Source organism: Euprymna scolopes, chromosome 21 (genome assembly GCF_053919585.1).
Source record: "Euprymna scolopes isolate OS-2025 chromosome 21, ASM5391958v1, whole genome shotgun sequence".
Taxonomy (NCBI): Eukaryota; Metazoa; Mollusca; class Cephalopoda; order Sepiida; family Sepiolidae; genus Euprymna; species Euprymna scolopes.
In genome coordinates, this window is record NC_136502.1 from 110,184,393 (window position 1) to 110,202,858 (window position 18,466).

Here is an 18,466-nt window from a genome sequence, read left to right on the forward strand (position 1 = left end):
CCACCAGACTGCATATATTTATATACATGTGTATATGAATGTATGTGTTTAGCTATACATTCATATATAGATATATGTATACGTTTATTTCTACATATTTTATGCGTATACACATATTTGTATGTATTTTGTTAGAATTTTAAATAGCAGTATACGTAATAGCATAGATGCGCACACACGTTTATTGAAAATGGCAGGGAAATTCTGTTCTTAAGACCATTAAATATCAATTAGGTATATTAACCGAGTAGACAAGTGGGTGGCTCTGCTTTCAATGCTGTAGAATTTCCCTCCTTGCATGAGCCCAACGCACACCGACTCATTGAAAGGCAATTAACCTCATCAAGACAACTGACAACTGCTTAATTCTATCAGCGCACACCAGAAGCATTCACGCAGCTGCAACCAACATTAGCTGTCTGCACTATCTAAGCCATAGCGCTGACCACTAGAGACCAACATCTTAGACAAACATTGCATTAAATACCATAGTCTTTTATTCTTATATAGTTGAAGATGGTGTAGCTAAACTCACATGATTAATTTAGCTATTTATTTATTTATTATGATGGCGCTTTCGGCACCTTCTATTATTTTAAGCTATAATCGTATTTATATTGTTCAGGATTATATATATTTGTGGCGTAATGGTTAATGCACTCAACCATAATATATATGGTCTGAGGTTCGAATTCTAGAAACAGGCAAGCTACGCTGACGAGAGGTAGTACTGCAAAACACGTGTTTTATAAATAAATTAAATAAATAGATAAATAAAATTTGTTTTTTTGTGTACATCCATAGACGATTTTTCAAAGGAAAAATATTTTCTATGATCTCCATTCGCTATTAACCGTATTATCATTAAAAAAAAAAATCAACAAAAATCGACATTATATATATATATATATATATATATATATATATAATTATTGCATTTTCACCTCAAACAATGCAGAGTGCCACTTTGATATAGGGGGCTACTATCTGAGACATAATTTTCAGGGATATTGTCGAGGGAGTTGAGCCGCAAGATGTTTGTTTACATTACACTTAAACTTCTGTATGTCAATGCAGTCACGGAAGCAGGAACCCGGAATTGAATTCCAAAGACTAGCAGTTCTAAGAAGAGTATTATTAGAGTAGAAAGCTTTCTGACATCTGGGTCTTTGCTGCTTGTTGGGTTTGTCAGGGGTATTTACATCGAGGAGGTACAAGGGTCTGTAGTTTGTTGGAGCACCTACCATTAAAATACTTGCAAAACAGGCAGAAGGATGCAACATTTTCTTGATGGGGCAGAAACTGAAGCCGAGCTGACAGTTCGAGACCTATAAAGTTGGCGACTTTCTTCTGAGCCCTGTCTAGGAGTGAGAGATCAGTAGCAGATGCACCAGCCTAAATGTGGCAACAATACTCCATGCATGGGCGAATGATGACCTTATAGAAATACAGGATACTCTTAGGTGTGATTAGTTTTCTAGCACGATATAGGGATCCCACCTTCCTTTCAGCAGCCATTTTCTTCATGCTAATTAAAAAACTTGTCAAATCTTGTTTAACTAGGATTTCCCATTAGTAATATGCATAAGAATATAACTACTGTCATTGATTTTTATTAATTGTAGTTAATGCGTCATTTGTAATTTTTTATTATAAAACAGTAAAAACAAAAAAAATTTGATGATAAATATCGGCAGAATTACGCATGAAAAGAAGAGAAAAAATAGCAAATCAGTTATTAATGTGAAACAGTAAAAAAAAGACAAATCAAGACAATCATTCATAAATGTAAAAATTCATTTTTTTTTTTTAATCTTAAAACGATTTACAAAACTTTTTTTTTTCAAAAATGTTAGAGAATAATGAAATGTGAAAAATCAAGTGCAGTAAATATAACGAATGCACTGATAGCTTGAGTTTAACGTTTATTGAATTACTGGTAGGCCGCCCGGCATTGCCCGGTCGTAAAATACACATAACTATTATACTTTAATTAGAAGAATTCATATTTATTATAAACAGAAATATCGTAGGTATTAAATGTAACGTTAAATTTCGTTTTAAAAAAATGAAGTAAGATAAACGGACTTAAACTGAGACGTGTGCATGCGAGTATTATGTCTTTAGTCGCGTGCAAGCGACTCTATAAGTCACTCCGTCGGTCAGTCGGTCTGTCCGTAACACTTTTGTGCTTGGCCTTTTTAGTTAAGATCAAAGGTCTGTTGTTAATAGAGGCTGTTCTTAGCTTTTTAAGCTTTTCTTGGCCTTTTGGCCAAGATCAAAGTGTAATATCTGTTCTGGCAGATACTACAAGCAAAGACCATATGTGGGGGCAACCCCACATATAAGACCTTGGTCAATGTAGGGGTAACCCTTCATACCAATTGTCACTATCCGGGGAGTTGGTCCCCATTTCCCCTTCACTCCACACATTAAAAATCGTCCTTGTGCCTAATTTGCTCGGTGGGGGAGCAAATAAATACTCTTTTCCTGGCCTTTTAGCCAAGATCAAAGTGTAGTATCTGTTCTTACTACATGCTGTACTTATTGTTATGTAAAGTGGGGGATCAAATTTCTGTATTAATTTAATGTAAAATGATCACCCACTTTACAACCAGTCAGTCTCAAAGCCATTCAAGCCATTCTCCGGATCAATCAAGTTGTTTTTGAGGGATTCCAGTTATTTTTTAAGCATTCAAGTAATTCTTAAAGTCATTCAATTCATCCTTAATTTCATTAAAGTCATTCTAAGTCATTTACTTTTTATTTATTTAAATCATTTCAGCCCATTTTTCGGTCATTTTCGTTTATCTTTAAGAATTTTATGTTAATCCTACAATCATTCATTCATTCATTACATGAGAGCATGCGACTAATGGCTATCGGCCTTGTTTCTAAACAGTTCACTTATTGTAAGTAAAAAAAATAATACTCGAGCTGAGATCGAAACCAAAACCTGAAGACAGTGAGTCAAGTATGATAACCATTAGGCCAACTTGACATGATCTTTAAAATGTTTTCAAATCTACTTATTCTTAACCTAAGTAGTCTGTCATATTTCATGACTGCATATATATATTCGTGAAACAGTTGAAAACAGATAAAAAATCCGATCACCCCATGTATCAATTTTTTAATTTTGACCCCTTAGGCGCCCTTTTTTCGGATGAAAACGGATTAAAAAGTTTTTCACATGTCTGAATACTCTATATACAAAATTTCAAGTCTGTAGATCAAAAATTCGTTGAGTATATAGGTTGAGAAGTGTCCTCACTCATTTGGTTATCTTTGCATCTTCATTAATTCGTAATGCTTGGTTTGGTTGTCTTGAAGTGGACCCCCTCCCCCCGGCCTTGCAGAGCATGTTTGATCTTTGCAAAGGGAAATGGTTGTAATATTATTGTTTGGTGTGTGTTTAAGTCAGGAAGCCAGTATAGAAGTTGGAGGGGGGGCGGAAGAAATGAGAGGGTAAGAGGAGGGAGACTTATTTTTGTTTGTGGCTTTGCAGAACATGATTGAGTTTTGCAAAGAGTTAAAAAAAACAAAAAAAACAAAGATTTTAATATACGGTGCATTTGAGTCAGGAAGCCAATATCTTCAAACAACCTGATCTGGTAGCATTAGTGATGATTTGATATAACCAGGTGGATAACACTGCGGAAATAAGTTACAATACGAAAGAGAATCCTGAAGGTATTGTATATAGTTGCTGTCACTTTACCTCCACTAAAAGTCAAGAATAACTGCTCAAGTGAAAGGCACAAGTAATAAATGATACTCGCTTTTTGAAGCGATAACTTTTATACTCTAATAACAAGTACAATAAAAAGATGAAAACACGTTTCAGAAAACCTGCATCACATTTATTTAATTTTTTTTTTTTTTTACAGGGGGGGGGGGTCACCACTTATCAAGGCCGGAGGCCACTCAGGGATAAGGGTTATTGCGTATACAGTAATCAATGAGATAGTATTGTAGTAATCATTAGTATTGGAGATTTGATAGAGTGTCTTACTTAAGGGGGCGGTTTGTCAGGAATTTGTTTATGTTGGATTTGAAGACATCCAAGTTGTAGTCAGGTGGGAAACAGGCAAACGGAAGAGAGTTCCACAATCATGCACTTCTGAGAAAGAAGGTAGGTCTGTCCGTAACACTTTTGTGCTTGGCCTTTTTGGTTAAGATCAAAGGTCTGTTGTTAATAGATGCTGTTCTTAGCTTTTTAAGCTTTTCTGTTCTGGCAGATGCTGCAAGCAAAGACCATATGTGCGGGCAACTCCACATATAAGACCTTGGTCAATGTAGGGGCAACCCTTCATACCAATTGTCACTATCCAGCTCCCGTACTCCCCGGGGAGTTGGTCCCCATTTCCCCTTCACTCCTCACATTAAAAATCGTCCTTGTGCCTAATTTGCTTGGTGGGGGAGCAAATACCCTTTTCTTGGCCTTTTAGCCAAGATCAAAGTGTAGTATCTGTTCTTAATACATGCTGTACTAATTGTGATATAAAGTGGGGGATCACATTTCTGTATTAATTTAAGGAGAATCCTTTGAGATGAGGTTTCATAATTTGTGCAGTTTTCCTTTTTTTTGCAAACTGTTATCCTCATCTTCATAGTTGTTATTTCACTATGTTTCGGCAAACTCACCCTCCGACCTTCTTCAGGTAGTTAACCACAATTGGATAGGAATGCTGAGTCTCTTAATTGTAACCTCAGTCATTACTACTTTCCATAGTTGTTGCTGTCTCACCACGTTTTTGGCCAACTAATCCTCCGGCCTGCTTAGGGTAGTATTGAAACCAATATCTTCAGACAATGCTTACCTGGAATTGTAGCGACTCAACACCTCTATCCACTGTGCCTGGAAGGGTGATCAATGTTGGGTTTTGGATCTTATAAATCCAAGCTTTTGTTCTCATCTGGTCTTCCATTGTCGGGTCCGTATTGAATGGTATTATATATTACTTTTTATTATTGGAATTTTTTGCGAGGAGTAATTTTGTCTATTTATTTATTTATATTAATTTTTTGGAATCCTTTGGCCTGCTTGGGTAGGATTGAAACCGCTATCTTCAGACAATGCTCACCTAGAACCGTAGAGACTCAACGCCTCTATCAAATGAAGATGAAGACAGTCTGTAGAAAGAATAAATGCGCGCATCACATTTTTAAAGTTAGGAGAAATCTAAAAAAAAATTCTAAGCATTAAAATTGATGCGCCAAAAATGTTTGTCAAATGAAAAATGATGGAATCATTCTAGCATTCCAGAAAGTATCTTACTCCTGACGCAATCCTCTTACCGATGCAAGAGTCAAATACGTTCTAAGATGAAGTTCTGTTGTCACCTTTGAGATAGAACTCCTAAGAGTACCCTTTTTCTGTCTTGACAGGGTACAACAGCGTCTTCGAAATTTAGCAGTAGAGTATCTTTTCTCCTTCCTACTTTTTCTTTCATACAAAAGAAACGTTGTAAGTTTATTTCTGCTCTATTGCCCTTTTATAGTACGTGCTCGACCGAGCTCCAATCTATGCTCCCCCCCCTCCGTATAAAACGTTTGCAACAAATACTCATCTTCTACAACAACCGACAACAATTTCCCCTCACTCTCTATCAGTGCCTAAAACTAAACGAAAATTCCATGAGCAGAGTCCCTTTCCTAGAAGTGCCCGTCTGTGGAAAACAATACCGTGGGACTGCTTCCCAACTGATTATAACACGGTCATTTTCAAATCTAATGTAAATAAGTTCTTGTTGAGTAGTTCCTTAAATAATAAAGTCCCACCATTACTAATCATCTCACCATCTACCTAACATGAAACCCTTATCCTTGAGTGGCCTAAGAGCCTTGATAAGTAGTGACTCCAAGTAAAAAACAAAATCAATAAAGATACAATATTAAAAACTATTATTCAACAAAGTTAACTTCAAACAAAGAATTTTTTTTTTTATAATATTTTACCTTGTGACTAAATATTGATAGATTTTTACTTTTAATGACAGGTGCTCGACTGAACTCCAATCTTTCATCTCTCCCCCGTCCACAAAACATTTACAGCAAAAAGATTTTCATTTCTTTGCTTGCACTTTTAAGTGAACAGAGAAAGAAATGAAAACTTCCACGACCAAAGTTTCTTTCCACGAACTTCCCATCTGTGAAATACAATAGCATCGGACTGCTTCCCAGCTGACTACAACATGGTCGTTTTGGAATCCCATGTTAGAGCATTCTTAAACAATCAAATCCATTTCATCTATTGTTTCCAACCCTCTCTAGGTGTTGTTCATTGTCAACTGATAATCGCATTTGGATGTAATTTCAAACGGAACGCTTTATTTATGTCATAGAGGTAGTATGTTCTCGTTCTGTCAGCCATGACTGGATAGACGTCCTAAGTAATTCAAAATTGTATTCTTTGGTCGTCTACACTGAGAATTGAACCTTCAACCTTCAGGAGAATAAAACTATTACAACTGATTTTTCCAAGTACACTAACCATTGCGCCAGGGGTCCTTCTGGACAGTTCTAGTATGCATTTTGGGAGTCTTAAACCTATTTTATTTCTAGTTGTAAATATCACTATTTGAACAGTTACTTATGCATATGGATCTAGAAAACACTAGAATTGCTACAAGGTTCTGTTAGTTAATATATATCTTATTGTAACAGCTGCTTACAATTGGATTTTTTGTTAAAAATGGTAGATGACTAACTCTGAAATTTGAATGACAATAAACTTACAGTCAAGATGTGGATAGTGCTATCTCTCCTTGATCTTTTCATCCTCCAAAATATTTTATGATTAATTTCAATAATGTTGATACCACTTTTTTTTTCTTTAGGGGAGGGGGAGGAATGTGTGTTTTACGTGTTTACAAGATTTTTTTTTCGTATATCTACTCTGGCAGTAGTCTCAGTTCTCTTGCGTTGATTTTAGTATACTCTATCTAGACTTTTAATATTATACCATTTAGACTTATCACCAGTCGGTCGGTGTGACCTGACTATGTGGGTTGGTTTCAACTATAGGGTATTGCTATTACCCTTGCTACTACTGCTACTACTATTAGTAGAAATATGCTCCATCGAGTAGGATATCTTGTTAACTTCAGAGAATAGTATGATGACAAACGAACATATACTACACTATTCTCCCTCCCCCACAGAATGAGATAATATCAGGACAAATAAACATATGCTACAATACCCCCTCCTCCGCAAAGATGAAGCTGGTATTATAACCACAGAACAGATACTACATTCTACTTCCATCCCGTCTTTCAAAAAATATGAAGAGGTAATCCCTGGGAGGAAGTTATTATGACTACAGAACAGATATTACAGAGAATTCTATCATGACAACAGAATAGATAACTGAATTATGCAATGAAACATAATACAATAGGATAATTAATAGAAGTAATAGTATAGTTTCGACTTCAGACAGATGCCAAATTTCCGTTTAATAATTATTATTATTATTCTTGTGTTCATTAACTTTACAGTGTTGTGATGCACCGATTAATTTTTCATTCAAGAGTAGGTATTTACACCAAATCTAGTAAGCATATTAAAAGGGCTAATTAGATGGAAAGCACCTGGCGTAGGATGTTTGCTGTGCCAAGCAGAACTGACTTCTGGAGTATGGTCATGTTGTACTTGATTCCCAAGGAGTTCAACTGTTTCTCAAGACCATCTGAAATTGAGCCCAGCACACCTATGATGTGGGCACAACGAAAGTTTCCTTGTTCCACAACCTAGCAATCTCCACCCTCAATTTCTGATAGTTTTATAGTTTCTCATTCTTTTTATCCTGTTGATGTCGTTTGGACAAGCCACATCAATAATTTGGCATTCATTGGTCGTTTTGTTTAAAAGTACAATATCATTATTTCTTGTGAGTTATCTCTCGATTTACACTGAACCATGAAATCCCAGAGAATCTTGACTTCCTCATTTTCCACTACTGCTTCTGGATGATGTTGGAACCACTTGTCCGTCACTTGGATTTCAAACTTCTGGCTCAAACTCCAATGCAGATTTGCACATACTTTATTATTATTATTATTGGCTCACATAGAGCTTTCACACAGGTCATCAAAGATTTGATTGAAAACCTGTGGTGTTCCCTGGAAGCTGAGTGGCAACAAGTCTCCCCAGACGTCCAGCACTCTCCACCTCCTTTGATAGCATTTGCCGCCATTGATTTCTGGCTGGCAGCGGCCATTGGTCTGTACTGGAATTTGAGTGGCACTAAGCTTCCCCAAGGTCCCAGTTATTATTATTATTATTATCATCATTAATATTATTGTTATTATTATTATCGTCTGCTTGCATTTCATTTAAACTTCTGCATGTTAGTACAGCCAGGGAAGGAGAAAACAGTGAATTCAAAAGCGTAGCAATCCAAAGGAAGAAACCATTTATACTAATAGTAAAAGACTTTCTGACTAGAAATCCCTGATGTGTTGGGCGGCCTTCAGACTTCTGCTTTTGTAGGTACCACCAATATTCTTAGAAAAACCCTTGATCTTTGAAGCACCTTGAGAGAGAGCCCGCTGAAAATGAATTTTCAGGGAGACGTAATTAAATGAAACACATACACATGAGAGACCCGGACGAAGGGTAAGCAAATCTGGAGACTAACCATCACCACCTTCGAGGCCAATCGACATGCAAACCAAAGAGAAGAGAAAAGAAAAGGAGGGAGAGAGAAAAACACTTGCAAGCCAACCCTCCAGATGGAAATGGAACTACCTGTCTACAATGTGAAAGAAATTCAAGACCAAGATCTGCCATGTCGGCCATATCCGCACACACTTAAACCCAAAATATGACTACCATCCTCACTGCTGAGGGGTTACCGAGAGAGGTTAAACGAAAGCAGGATTATTATTCTTATTGGGTTTGTTTTACAATCCACAGATTAAAAAAAGTGGTAAAAAAAAATCAAATATATAACAAATAAATTTAACCAAAAGCAAATTACTCTTCTACCTAGTTGGATAGGTTTGTAGTGTTTTTATTTAATGTAAAATGTTTATTTGGCTCGAAAAACAACTACTGTCAACCCATACACGGGCACAAGAAAAATGGCCACATAACAAATACATTGCAGTTTTCCTTGTGCTTGTGTACGGGTTGACATTAGTTGTTTTTCGAGCCAAATAAACATTTTGCATCTTGTGTTTGGTAAAATTTATTTGTTATATATTTGATTTTTTTACCACTTTTTCGCATCAATGTGAATTGGGAAACAAATCCTTATTATTATGCACCTCCCCCCCCCTTTTTACTTTTCATTTTTGTTCAATAATTTATTATATCATTTGCATGAAGATATGGCACCTATAATAGGATGAAATGATGATTTCGGATCAAAATCCAACAAACATTTGCCTGTCAGTCGAGAGACATATTGATCCACCTTTGTTTTTGTTTTTTATACACAGAAGTGATTCAATCCAGAAAATCTAGGAAACGCATAAAAGGCAAACGTGTCTAAATGTACAGAAAAGATGTGAATTGAATGATTATCGATTTTTTTTTCTGCGATAACAAGGTCATAAAATCAGTTATGCAATGGTATACAGAACAGCTGAGAAGGAATTTCTCAGATCGTTTTGAAGAGATTCAGACTGACATTGGTTTGGCTTTGAAAAATATAATAACGTCAAATAATTTTTTTTTTAAAAAACTGCCATTTTTTTTTTTTTTAATCTCTTCAAACAAAGTTATTTTGATGCGGTGTTCAACCTTATTTGTATGTTTGCACAATATTGCTAAAAGTCTTTAGTAAATTTCAATGATATCTGGCGGGAGAGTCTGCTGTTGTATAAAACGCAAGAGATTAAATCTAAGAGCAGATGCAGGAATTTTGCTAATTCAAAGTTATTTCACATGCAGAAATGAAGAGGGGAAGGCAGTAATTTATTCTGGATTCAGAGTCCTGCTTTTTTAAAACGGAATCCATTTGTCTTTCATCTCTTAAATTTGAGTCGGTGCCGAGACCAGAATTTTTTGTAAAACTTAGAAGTTAGTGTCTCTTCGACCCTGTTCATGGTTAATCAGCTATCGTCTTTTTACACTGTGTCTACGTATTAGCTATGTTTATATGATGATTATCCGACAGAATGTGGCAGCATCAAAAGAAATACGAGATGTAAGCAAAGAGAGACGACATAAACACATAAATCAGAAAGAATTAACACAGATTCATGGCGATTTCAATTCCGATATTTTGTTTACATTTACGGGACTTTTTGTCAAGCTTAATGAATTTTCATAAATGAAACGAAATATCGAAATTGAAAACAGTATGAACGTGCATTAATTTTTTTTTTTTTTTGGTTCTATATAGTGTGTTATTCCTTATTTCACATTCGTTTTAATGCTTACATCATTTTATATATATCACGGTTGTGTAGTTTGGTTTTATAGATGTAGATCCAATGAAACTCGTGTGTTTATTAAAGAGTGATCGATGGAGGACAGAGCAAGTATATGGTATGTTTAATATACAAACATTATTAGTTACATATGTGCATACCTGTTTCAGCGAAATCTCAATTTAGAGAGATCCACATCATCAGACCAAAAAAAGGAGTGGTCTGATGAGGTGGGTCTCTCTCTAAATTGAGATTCCACTAAAACATGTATGCACATATGTAACCAATAATTTTTGTGTAATAAACATACTATATATATGCATATATATAATTACTCCATTTAATCAGATAAATTAATATACGAAGATATCATTTTATGCATACATTTTCAGTATTTACTTTAACACTGCTCAATGCATTGGTAGAGCTAGGTAGTAAGTTATCAAAATAGATATGGCAATTAAGCTACAAAGAATATTCTGAGTGTCATTCTCGTAAAATTTCGTCAGGCTTATAAGAAGAGAATGAAACATGGAATATTCTGTGTAGCTTAATTGCCATATATATTTTAATAACTTACTACTGCTTTCTTAGTAGAAATGCCGTTGCTTTTATTGAACCACATTGGGATCAAGTAGGTTTCAAGGACCCCACAAAAAATAAATATTTACCTATATAAAAAAAATCATCCTTCTGACCAAAAATCAAACTATTCTGGTTTAATAACTATTTGTTCACTAAAGTTACGTACTTCGAACCTCAACCAGTGTGGACCTGAAGTTGCCTTTTTAATTTTGTTTATTTTTTGGGGTCTTTACACCATAATTGATCCGCACACTGATAATTTTGTTTTTTTTAAATGAGGAGAAAAAAGTATAAAAACTGATAAAATCTATAATATTAAAAGTATAAAAATTGATAAAATCTATAATATTAAAAAGTATAAAAATTGATAAAATCTATAATATTAAAAAGTATAAAAACTGATAAAATCTATAATATTAAAAAGTATAAAAACTGATAAAATCTATAATATTAAAAAGTATAAAAACTGATAAAATCTATAATATTAAAAAGTATTAAAACTGATAAAATCTATAATATTAAAAAGTATAAAAACTGATAAAATCTATAATATTAAAAAGTATAAAAACTGATAAAATCTATATTAAAAAGTATAAAAACTGATAAAATCTATAATATTAAAAAGTATAAAAACTGATAAAATCTAAAATATTAAAAAGTATAAAAACTGATAAAATCTAAAATATTAAAAAGTATAAAAACTGATAAAATCTATAATATTAAAAAGTATAAAAACTGATAAAATCTATAATATTAAAAAGTATAAAAACTGATAAAATCTATATTAAAAAGTATTAAAACTGATAAAATCTATAATATTAAAAAGTATAAAAACTGATAAAATCTATAATATTAAAAAGTATAAAAACTGATAAAATCTAAAATATTAAAAAGTATAAAAACTGATAAAATCTATAATATTAAAAAGTATAAAAACTGATAAAATCTATAATATTAAAAAGTATAAAAACTGATAAAATCTATAATATTAAAAAGTATAAAAACTGATAAAATCTATAATATTAAAAAGTATAAAAACTGATAAAATCTATAATATTAAAAAGTATAAAAACTGATAAAATCTATAATATTAAAAAGTATAAAAACTGATAAAATCTATAATATTAAAAAGTATAAAAACTGATAAAATCTATAATATTAAAAAGTATAAAAACTGATAAAATCTATAATATTAAAAAGTATAAAAACTGATAAAATCTATAATATTAAAAAGTATAAAAACTGATAAAATCTATAATATTAAAAAGTATAAAAACTGATAAAATCTAAAATATTAAAAAGTATAAAAACTGATAAAATCTATAATATTAAAAAGTATAAAAACTGATAAAATCTATAATATTAAAAAGTATAAAAACTGATAAAATCTATAATATTAAAAAGTATAAAAACTGATAAAATCTATAATATTAAAAAGTATAAAAACTGATAAAATCTATAATATTAAAAAGTATAAAAACTGATAAAATCTATAATATTAAAAAGTATAAAAACTGATAAAATCTATAATATTAAAAGTATAAAAACTGATAAAATCTATTAAAAAGTGATCAGCTTTTTCTTGACCTACCTTGTCCTTCTTGACTGTGTTCCGTGTCCCCTATACTCCAACCATCTTCCCTCTCGCTGTGACAATCAGGGGTCATAAACTGTTTGTGTACATTTTCTCGACCTCCAATTTCCTGTGAACACACAATGCAAACCAAAATATTGCTGATCTGATCACAAAATGCAGATTAATGCAGAGTAATAGTAGAACTAAAAAGTTGCTCAGCTTGTGCTTTCATATCTTCCGTGTACATTATGTTTCTAATCATATTTTGAAGTAAAGATCTAGAAAATAGTGTATTATTTCATTACTAGTAAGCATTTCTTCACTTTATATATATATATATATATATATATATATACACTGGCAAGCCACCCGACGTTACTCGGTCGTAAAATACATATAAATATTATATTTTAATTCATCAGAAACTGAGATATGTGCATGTGAGTATTATGTTTTTTTTTCTAAACAGTTCACTTATTGTGAGTTAAAAAAAAAAAAAATACTCGGGTTGAGATCAAAACCAAAAGCTAAAGACATCGAGTCAAGTACGATAACCATTAGGCCAGCTTGACACGATCTTTAAAAAGTGTTTTCAAACCTACTTGTTTTAACATAAATAATCTGTCATGTGAATGATTCATGCATGCGCATTCGTGAAACAGTTGACCAGCAGATAAAAATCCGATGACTCTTCCCCCACACGTACCAGTTCTGCAGTTTTAACACCTTCACACACACCTCCAAACACCCGGGAAACACCGGACACCCAGACTAATGTGTAATATATTGCTGCTGGGCATTCTAACGACGTTCAGCATATTGTAGCCATTAATCTAAGTAATAGACTTCGTGGCTTAGTGGGGGATGCCCTTTTCTCTACCCTGCAACCTCTCTCCCACAGAAGAGACGTTGCGAGCCTATCCGTGTTTTATCGTTATTTCCATGGCAGGTGCTCGTCTGAACTCCAATCTCTGGTCCCCCCCTCGCCAATCTTTCACGAAAAACACCCGTCTAGCTGAATCCACTGTGAAAAATTTCCCCCACTCTATATCTGTGCCTAAATCAAAACGCGGATTCCATGAACAAAGCTTCTTTCTTAGAACTGCACGCCTGTGGAACTCTGTTCCGTCTGCCTGCTTCCCACCGGACTACGACTTGGATGTCTTCAAGTCCAACATTAACAAATTCCTAATGAACCGCCCCCTTAAGTAAACACTTCATCAAATCTCCACACTAACGTAATGTACTTGCAATAACCCTTATCCCTGAGTGGCTTCCGGGCCTTGATAAGTGGTGACCACTGTGAAAAAAAAAAAATCTGGTTAATGTACCTATTTACAAAGCCTCCCCATGAGACAGAGTTCGACACCAGGGTCGTTTTTTAACGTGGAGAAAATCTGGTTAATGTAGTGTCAGAATATATTTGGTTATTACGGTTTATCTCCAATATCCTTATAGGAGACTGTAACATAATCCCATTGTATGGAAGCTCAGCGCAAACGGAAACCCTGCGATATTATTATACCATCTTTAGACAGAACAGATACTAGACTTGGATCCTAGCCAGAAGACCAAGAAGGTATATTTTAGTTTCACGTACGGCCTATAAGTGACATAATTTTATTTATTCTTTTCTTCTTTTTTTTTTTACATTGCATTTTCAGTGATTGGGAGATCCTATTTATAAAAAAGGAGGATAGAAGGTTGTAACTAGGCCTGTGATAACAGCATATTCTTTTCATTCTTTTGACTCAAGTATATATCTGACACAGTAAGACAGTCAATCAACCGAGAACCACATCAGCCTATATAAAAACATAAGATATTAACGGATATATACTCAAGAGTCAAAACAATGAAAATAATATGCTGTTGTCACAGCCCTAATTCATAGTATGTTATCACTAGGACTGTGACAACAGCATATTATTTTCATTGTTTTGACTCTTGAGTATATATCCGTTAATATCTTATGTTTTTTTTTATATAACTAATTTATAATCTGGAAATCGTGCCGTACGTACGTTAAAGGTACTACGGTATTAATATACATACTAGCAGGACCTGTGGAAATTCTACAGGGGGACTCACTCATATGTAATTTCTTGATGTTGGCATTCTGTAGATGTTCAGTGTAAATGGAGATGCTCTGATATTATTGTAGCTCTTTTGTTAAAACTACAAAACTATTTATCTAAGCTAGCAAGAACGCTCGGCAAAGCCCAGTCGTAAAGTACTCTTAAATATGATATTTTAATTTTTGCAGATTTCCTATATCTATCTATATATAATACTAAAAGTCTATGGATCTTGTATGTTTGCAATCAGATTTCCGGTTTTCAACATCCGGTTGCGCATGCGTAAATAGCAACGTCTTCAATCCGTTATTCCAATTCCGGAATTTTTATATCGCTTTTAATACAAACAATTTCATTTAATTTGATCAAATAATTTTTTGTTTTTTTTAACGGCTAAAAACATTCAACTTCGTAAAGTCTGTCGCAGTTTCAAAAAAACTTCTCCCTTTTAAAAAAACAAAAGTAAACAAACAAGAAAAACAACACTCATTATTAATAGAAACAGCGGCGGTGAAAGAAAACACCTCTCACTTTCACTCTAATAGATTTCAACACTCCTACTCCCTCTGTTTTCGTTACGTACGCGAGAAATCTTTAATTCATGTCATTATAAATAAATAATTTTATAAAATCAACCGTAGTTTTTTGGGTTTTTTTTAACGGCTAAAAACATTCAACTTCGTAAAGTCTGTCGCAGTTTCAAAAAAACTTCTCCCTTTTAAAAAACAACACTCATTATTAATAGAAACAGCGGCGGTGAAAGAAAACACCTCTCACTTTCACTCTCATAGATTTCAACACTCCTACTCCCTCTGTTTTCGTTACGTACGCGAGAAATAGTTACGTGTATGTGTGAGAGAGAGAAAAAGGGAGCGATGTAAAACTGGATAGTTAAGCGAAAGGAAAACATAAGTTTTTTTAAAACACTCAAATTGTACAAAAAATGTTGTAAATAGAAAAGTATTGTCTTAGTTTTAGTGACCTTATTATTAGCATATGAATACAATATTTATTTTCTGTACAATAAGTGCTTAAGCACCCGTGCTTTTCAGCGATACATATTCAATAAAATAAATTGATTAATATAATTAATCTGGATATAAGAGAGTTAGAACCTGATAAGAAGTCTCAATTAAGCAAAAGGATAACAAAAGTTTTCTTTAAAAAAAATTAATTGTACAAAAAATGTAAATAGAAAAGAATTGTCTTAATTTTATTGACCTTATTATTAACATACAAATTAAATATTTTACACAATGGGTACTGAATGTTTGCTTAAATTAAATGAAAAAAGTTACATTTTATTTTCATTTTCTATTTAAAAAGCCATTATTAACATGTGGAGAGTGTTTTTTTTATTATTCTGTACTTTCAACTAACAATTTCATTTAAAAGATGATATATCAAAATTTGAATTTAACTATAATAAGGATTATGATACCTGTTCAGTGCATATTTACCTATAAGTATGACCAACCACTTATAATTCAGTAACTGTAATTTTAAAAAAAATAACAATTATAATAAACAGAACGACTCATAGAAATCTATCTATATTCTTTTTTCATTTTAATATACTTTCATAGAAATGCTTCTGTTATGTAAAAAAAAAACTATTTTCTTTATGCCACAAGTGTCACGCTCATACATGAATTCCATAGCTAATATAACGTACTGACCCAACGGGTCACGGGTGGTCTAGTATTATTATAGAGTTAATGTTCTCTTGATTTTTATATATTATAAAGTTGTGGTTTCAAAAATAAAAAAATATATCCATATGACTTGCGTTCATCAGCTTGAATCAAAAGCGAAACCAAAACTTTTTTTTTTTTTTTACACAGGCATCACCACATTATCAAGGCCAAGAGGCCACTCGAGGTTAAGGGTTAAAATTATGAAAAATATATACATATAACTACTTAATTTACTCACATAAAATTAATATATGAAAGTATGATTTTATGCGTAAACTTTAAGTATTTACTTCAACAGTGCTCAATACATAGGTAGAGCTAGGTAGTAAGTTATAAAATATATATGGCAATTAAGCTACGCAGAATATTCTGCGTTTCATCCACGCTAGGATTCGTCAGGCTTATGCAGGCTGACGAATCCTAGCGTGGAGGAAACGCAGAATATTCTGTGTAGCTTGATTGTCATATATATTTTTATAACTTACTACTATATATATATATATATATATATATATATATATATATATATAACTTTAGTTCCTTCAGCTATAATAGAAATCAAAACTTATAAAGAATTCTTGGTAAAATTATTTATTACAAGAAATGGAATCCATAACAATTAAACGACAGTCACTCGGATGTAAGCGGGACACAAAAAATAAATGACACACACGCTAACCTATTAAAATATAGATATCATTATATTCGTCTGTCCGTTTTTACATGCTGGTATCCGGTGGACGGTTTGAAAAAATTGACTTCCAAATAAGCTTATCACATCCGCTCCTGATTTTTTTTTTTTTTTTTTTTTAACCTTCCTCTGACAGGATCTGCTCCCTTACAGGTTTTAAATCTACTAACTCAAGAATTGTAAACTATTCTTTCAAGGTGATTAAACCATCAAAGTCTCCTGTTTCTACACACATCTTCCTTTACTATTCAGATTTAATCTTCCTCTGAGGTCATTAGATGTAAGCCTATCTTTACGACTTATATTACACATCCATCGTATCATTCTTATATCATTCCTTTCCATGCAGCACATGTCTTCAACCCTCACACAATATATGCACGAAAATATACCACAGTTCTGAAATTAGATCTTAAGTAGATCATGCTTAGATCTGATGACCTCAGATGTAGATTAAATCTGAATAGTATAAGGAGATGTGTGCAGAACAGGAGACTTTGATGGTATGGTCATATTGAAAGAATAGATTGGAGTGCTTGGGTAGTTGAGGTAGCAGGGTCAATTGACAGGAGAAAGACAAGGAAAACAAAGGAGGAAATAATAAGGATGGATTTCAGAGAAAGAAGGATATGTTAGGTTAGTTTGGAAGTAAAGTTTTTTTAAAATCATCCAACAGATGGCGGTATGTAAAAACAAATGTTATGATGCTACTGATAATGCTGAAATAATTAGAATAATTAGCACACAACAAGGTAGTGTCATAGGCTATACCTGCCAAGTTTGGTTGAAATCGAACCAGTTGTTTCTGAGACTATATTTCATATTCCAAGCATTATACTCCTATTGCTACTGCTCGTTTAGAATTACTATCTAACAAACCCACAGAGAAATATGTAACAATTATAGCAGCTCAGGTATGCAAATGACCAAGCCGTGGCACAAATTGATGTCACAATAAAGATAAAGAAAAAGAAAGAAAAGCAGAGAGAAAAAAAGGAACTATGTGGCGAGTGAATTCCAAGCACATGTCGGTGTGATGGTTAATTGGTTGTTTTTGTTTTACGGCATATCAACCCTTTTCAGGTTATTTAATGCCGAATCCAAAGATTTTGAAGAAAGATTTTTTAATAGAATATATTTGTTGTTTTCAAGTAGGTTTCTATTTAACCCATAGTTGGGACCCTAACAGGTACTACCACTCCAGGTAAGAGTGGACCTGGGAGCAATAGCAATTAAAGGGTGGCTCCACACTCCACAAAGCCCGTAAGCTGGGACCTCACCACTGGATATAGTTTAAGGTCATATCCAGGACCATGTCGGTGTGAGAGGAACTTTTAAAACAAGATGCAATCCGAACTTCAAAAAAAAAAAAAAATGGTCGGATGACTGTGTGCCATGGGGCGAGCTGTATACATAGCAGCAGAGCGAAAAGCAGAGATTATAAAAGACAA

At 33.3% G+C, this 18,466-nt stretch overlaps 1 protein-coding gene and 2 pseudogenes across 6 annotated transcripts in view; 2 read left to right on the forward strand and 1 right to left on the reverse strand.

Moving 5' to 3' along the window:
* Positions 1–18,466, reverse strand: part of LOC145242986 (protocadherin gamma-A11-like) — a 284,216-nt gene that overhangs the window by 19,285 nt on the left and 246,465 nt on the right. For 4 of the 6 annotated variants that reach the window (XR_013862834.1, XM_080106109.1, XM_080106107.1 and 1 more), the window contains one exon: positions 12,565–12,676. The exons of the other annotated variants lie outside the window; for them this stretch is intronic. Coding sequence is in view for 3 of the 4 variants with exons in the window: in XM_080106109.1 (XP_079962235.1) it covers positions 12,565–12,676 (112 nt within the window). In the remaining variant the exon portion in view is untranslated. The remainder of the gene's footprint in view (positions 1–12,564; positions 12,677–18,466) is intronic. 6 annotated transcript variants of the gene reach the window in all.
* On the forward strand, positions 2,253–2,414 carry LOC145243211 (U2 spliceosomal RNA; annotated as a pseudogene).
* On the forward strand, positions 4,431–4,608 carry LOC145243212 (U2 spliceosomal RNA; annotated as a pseudogene).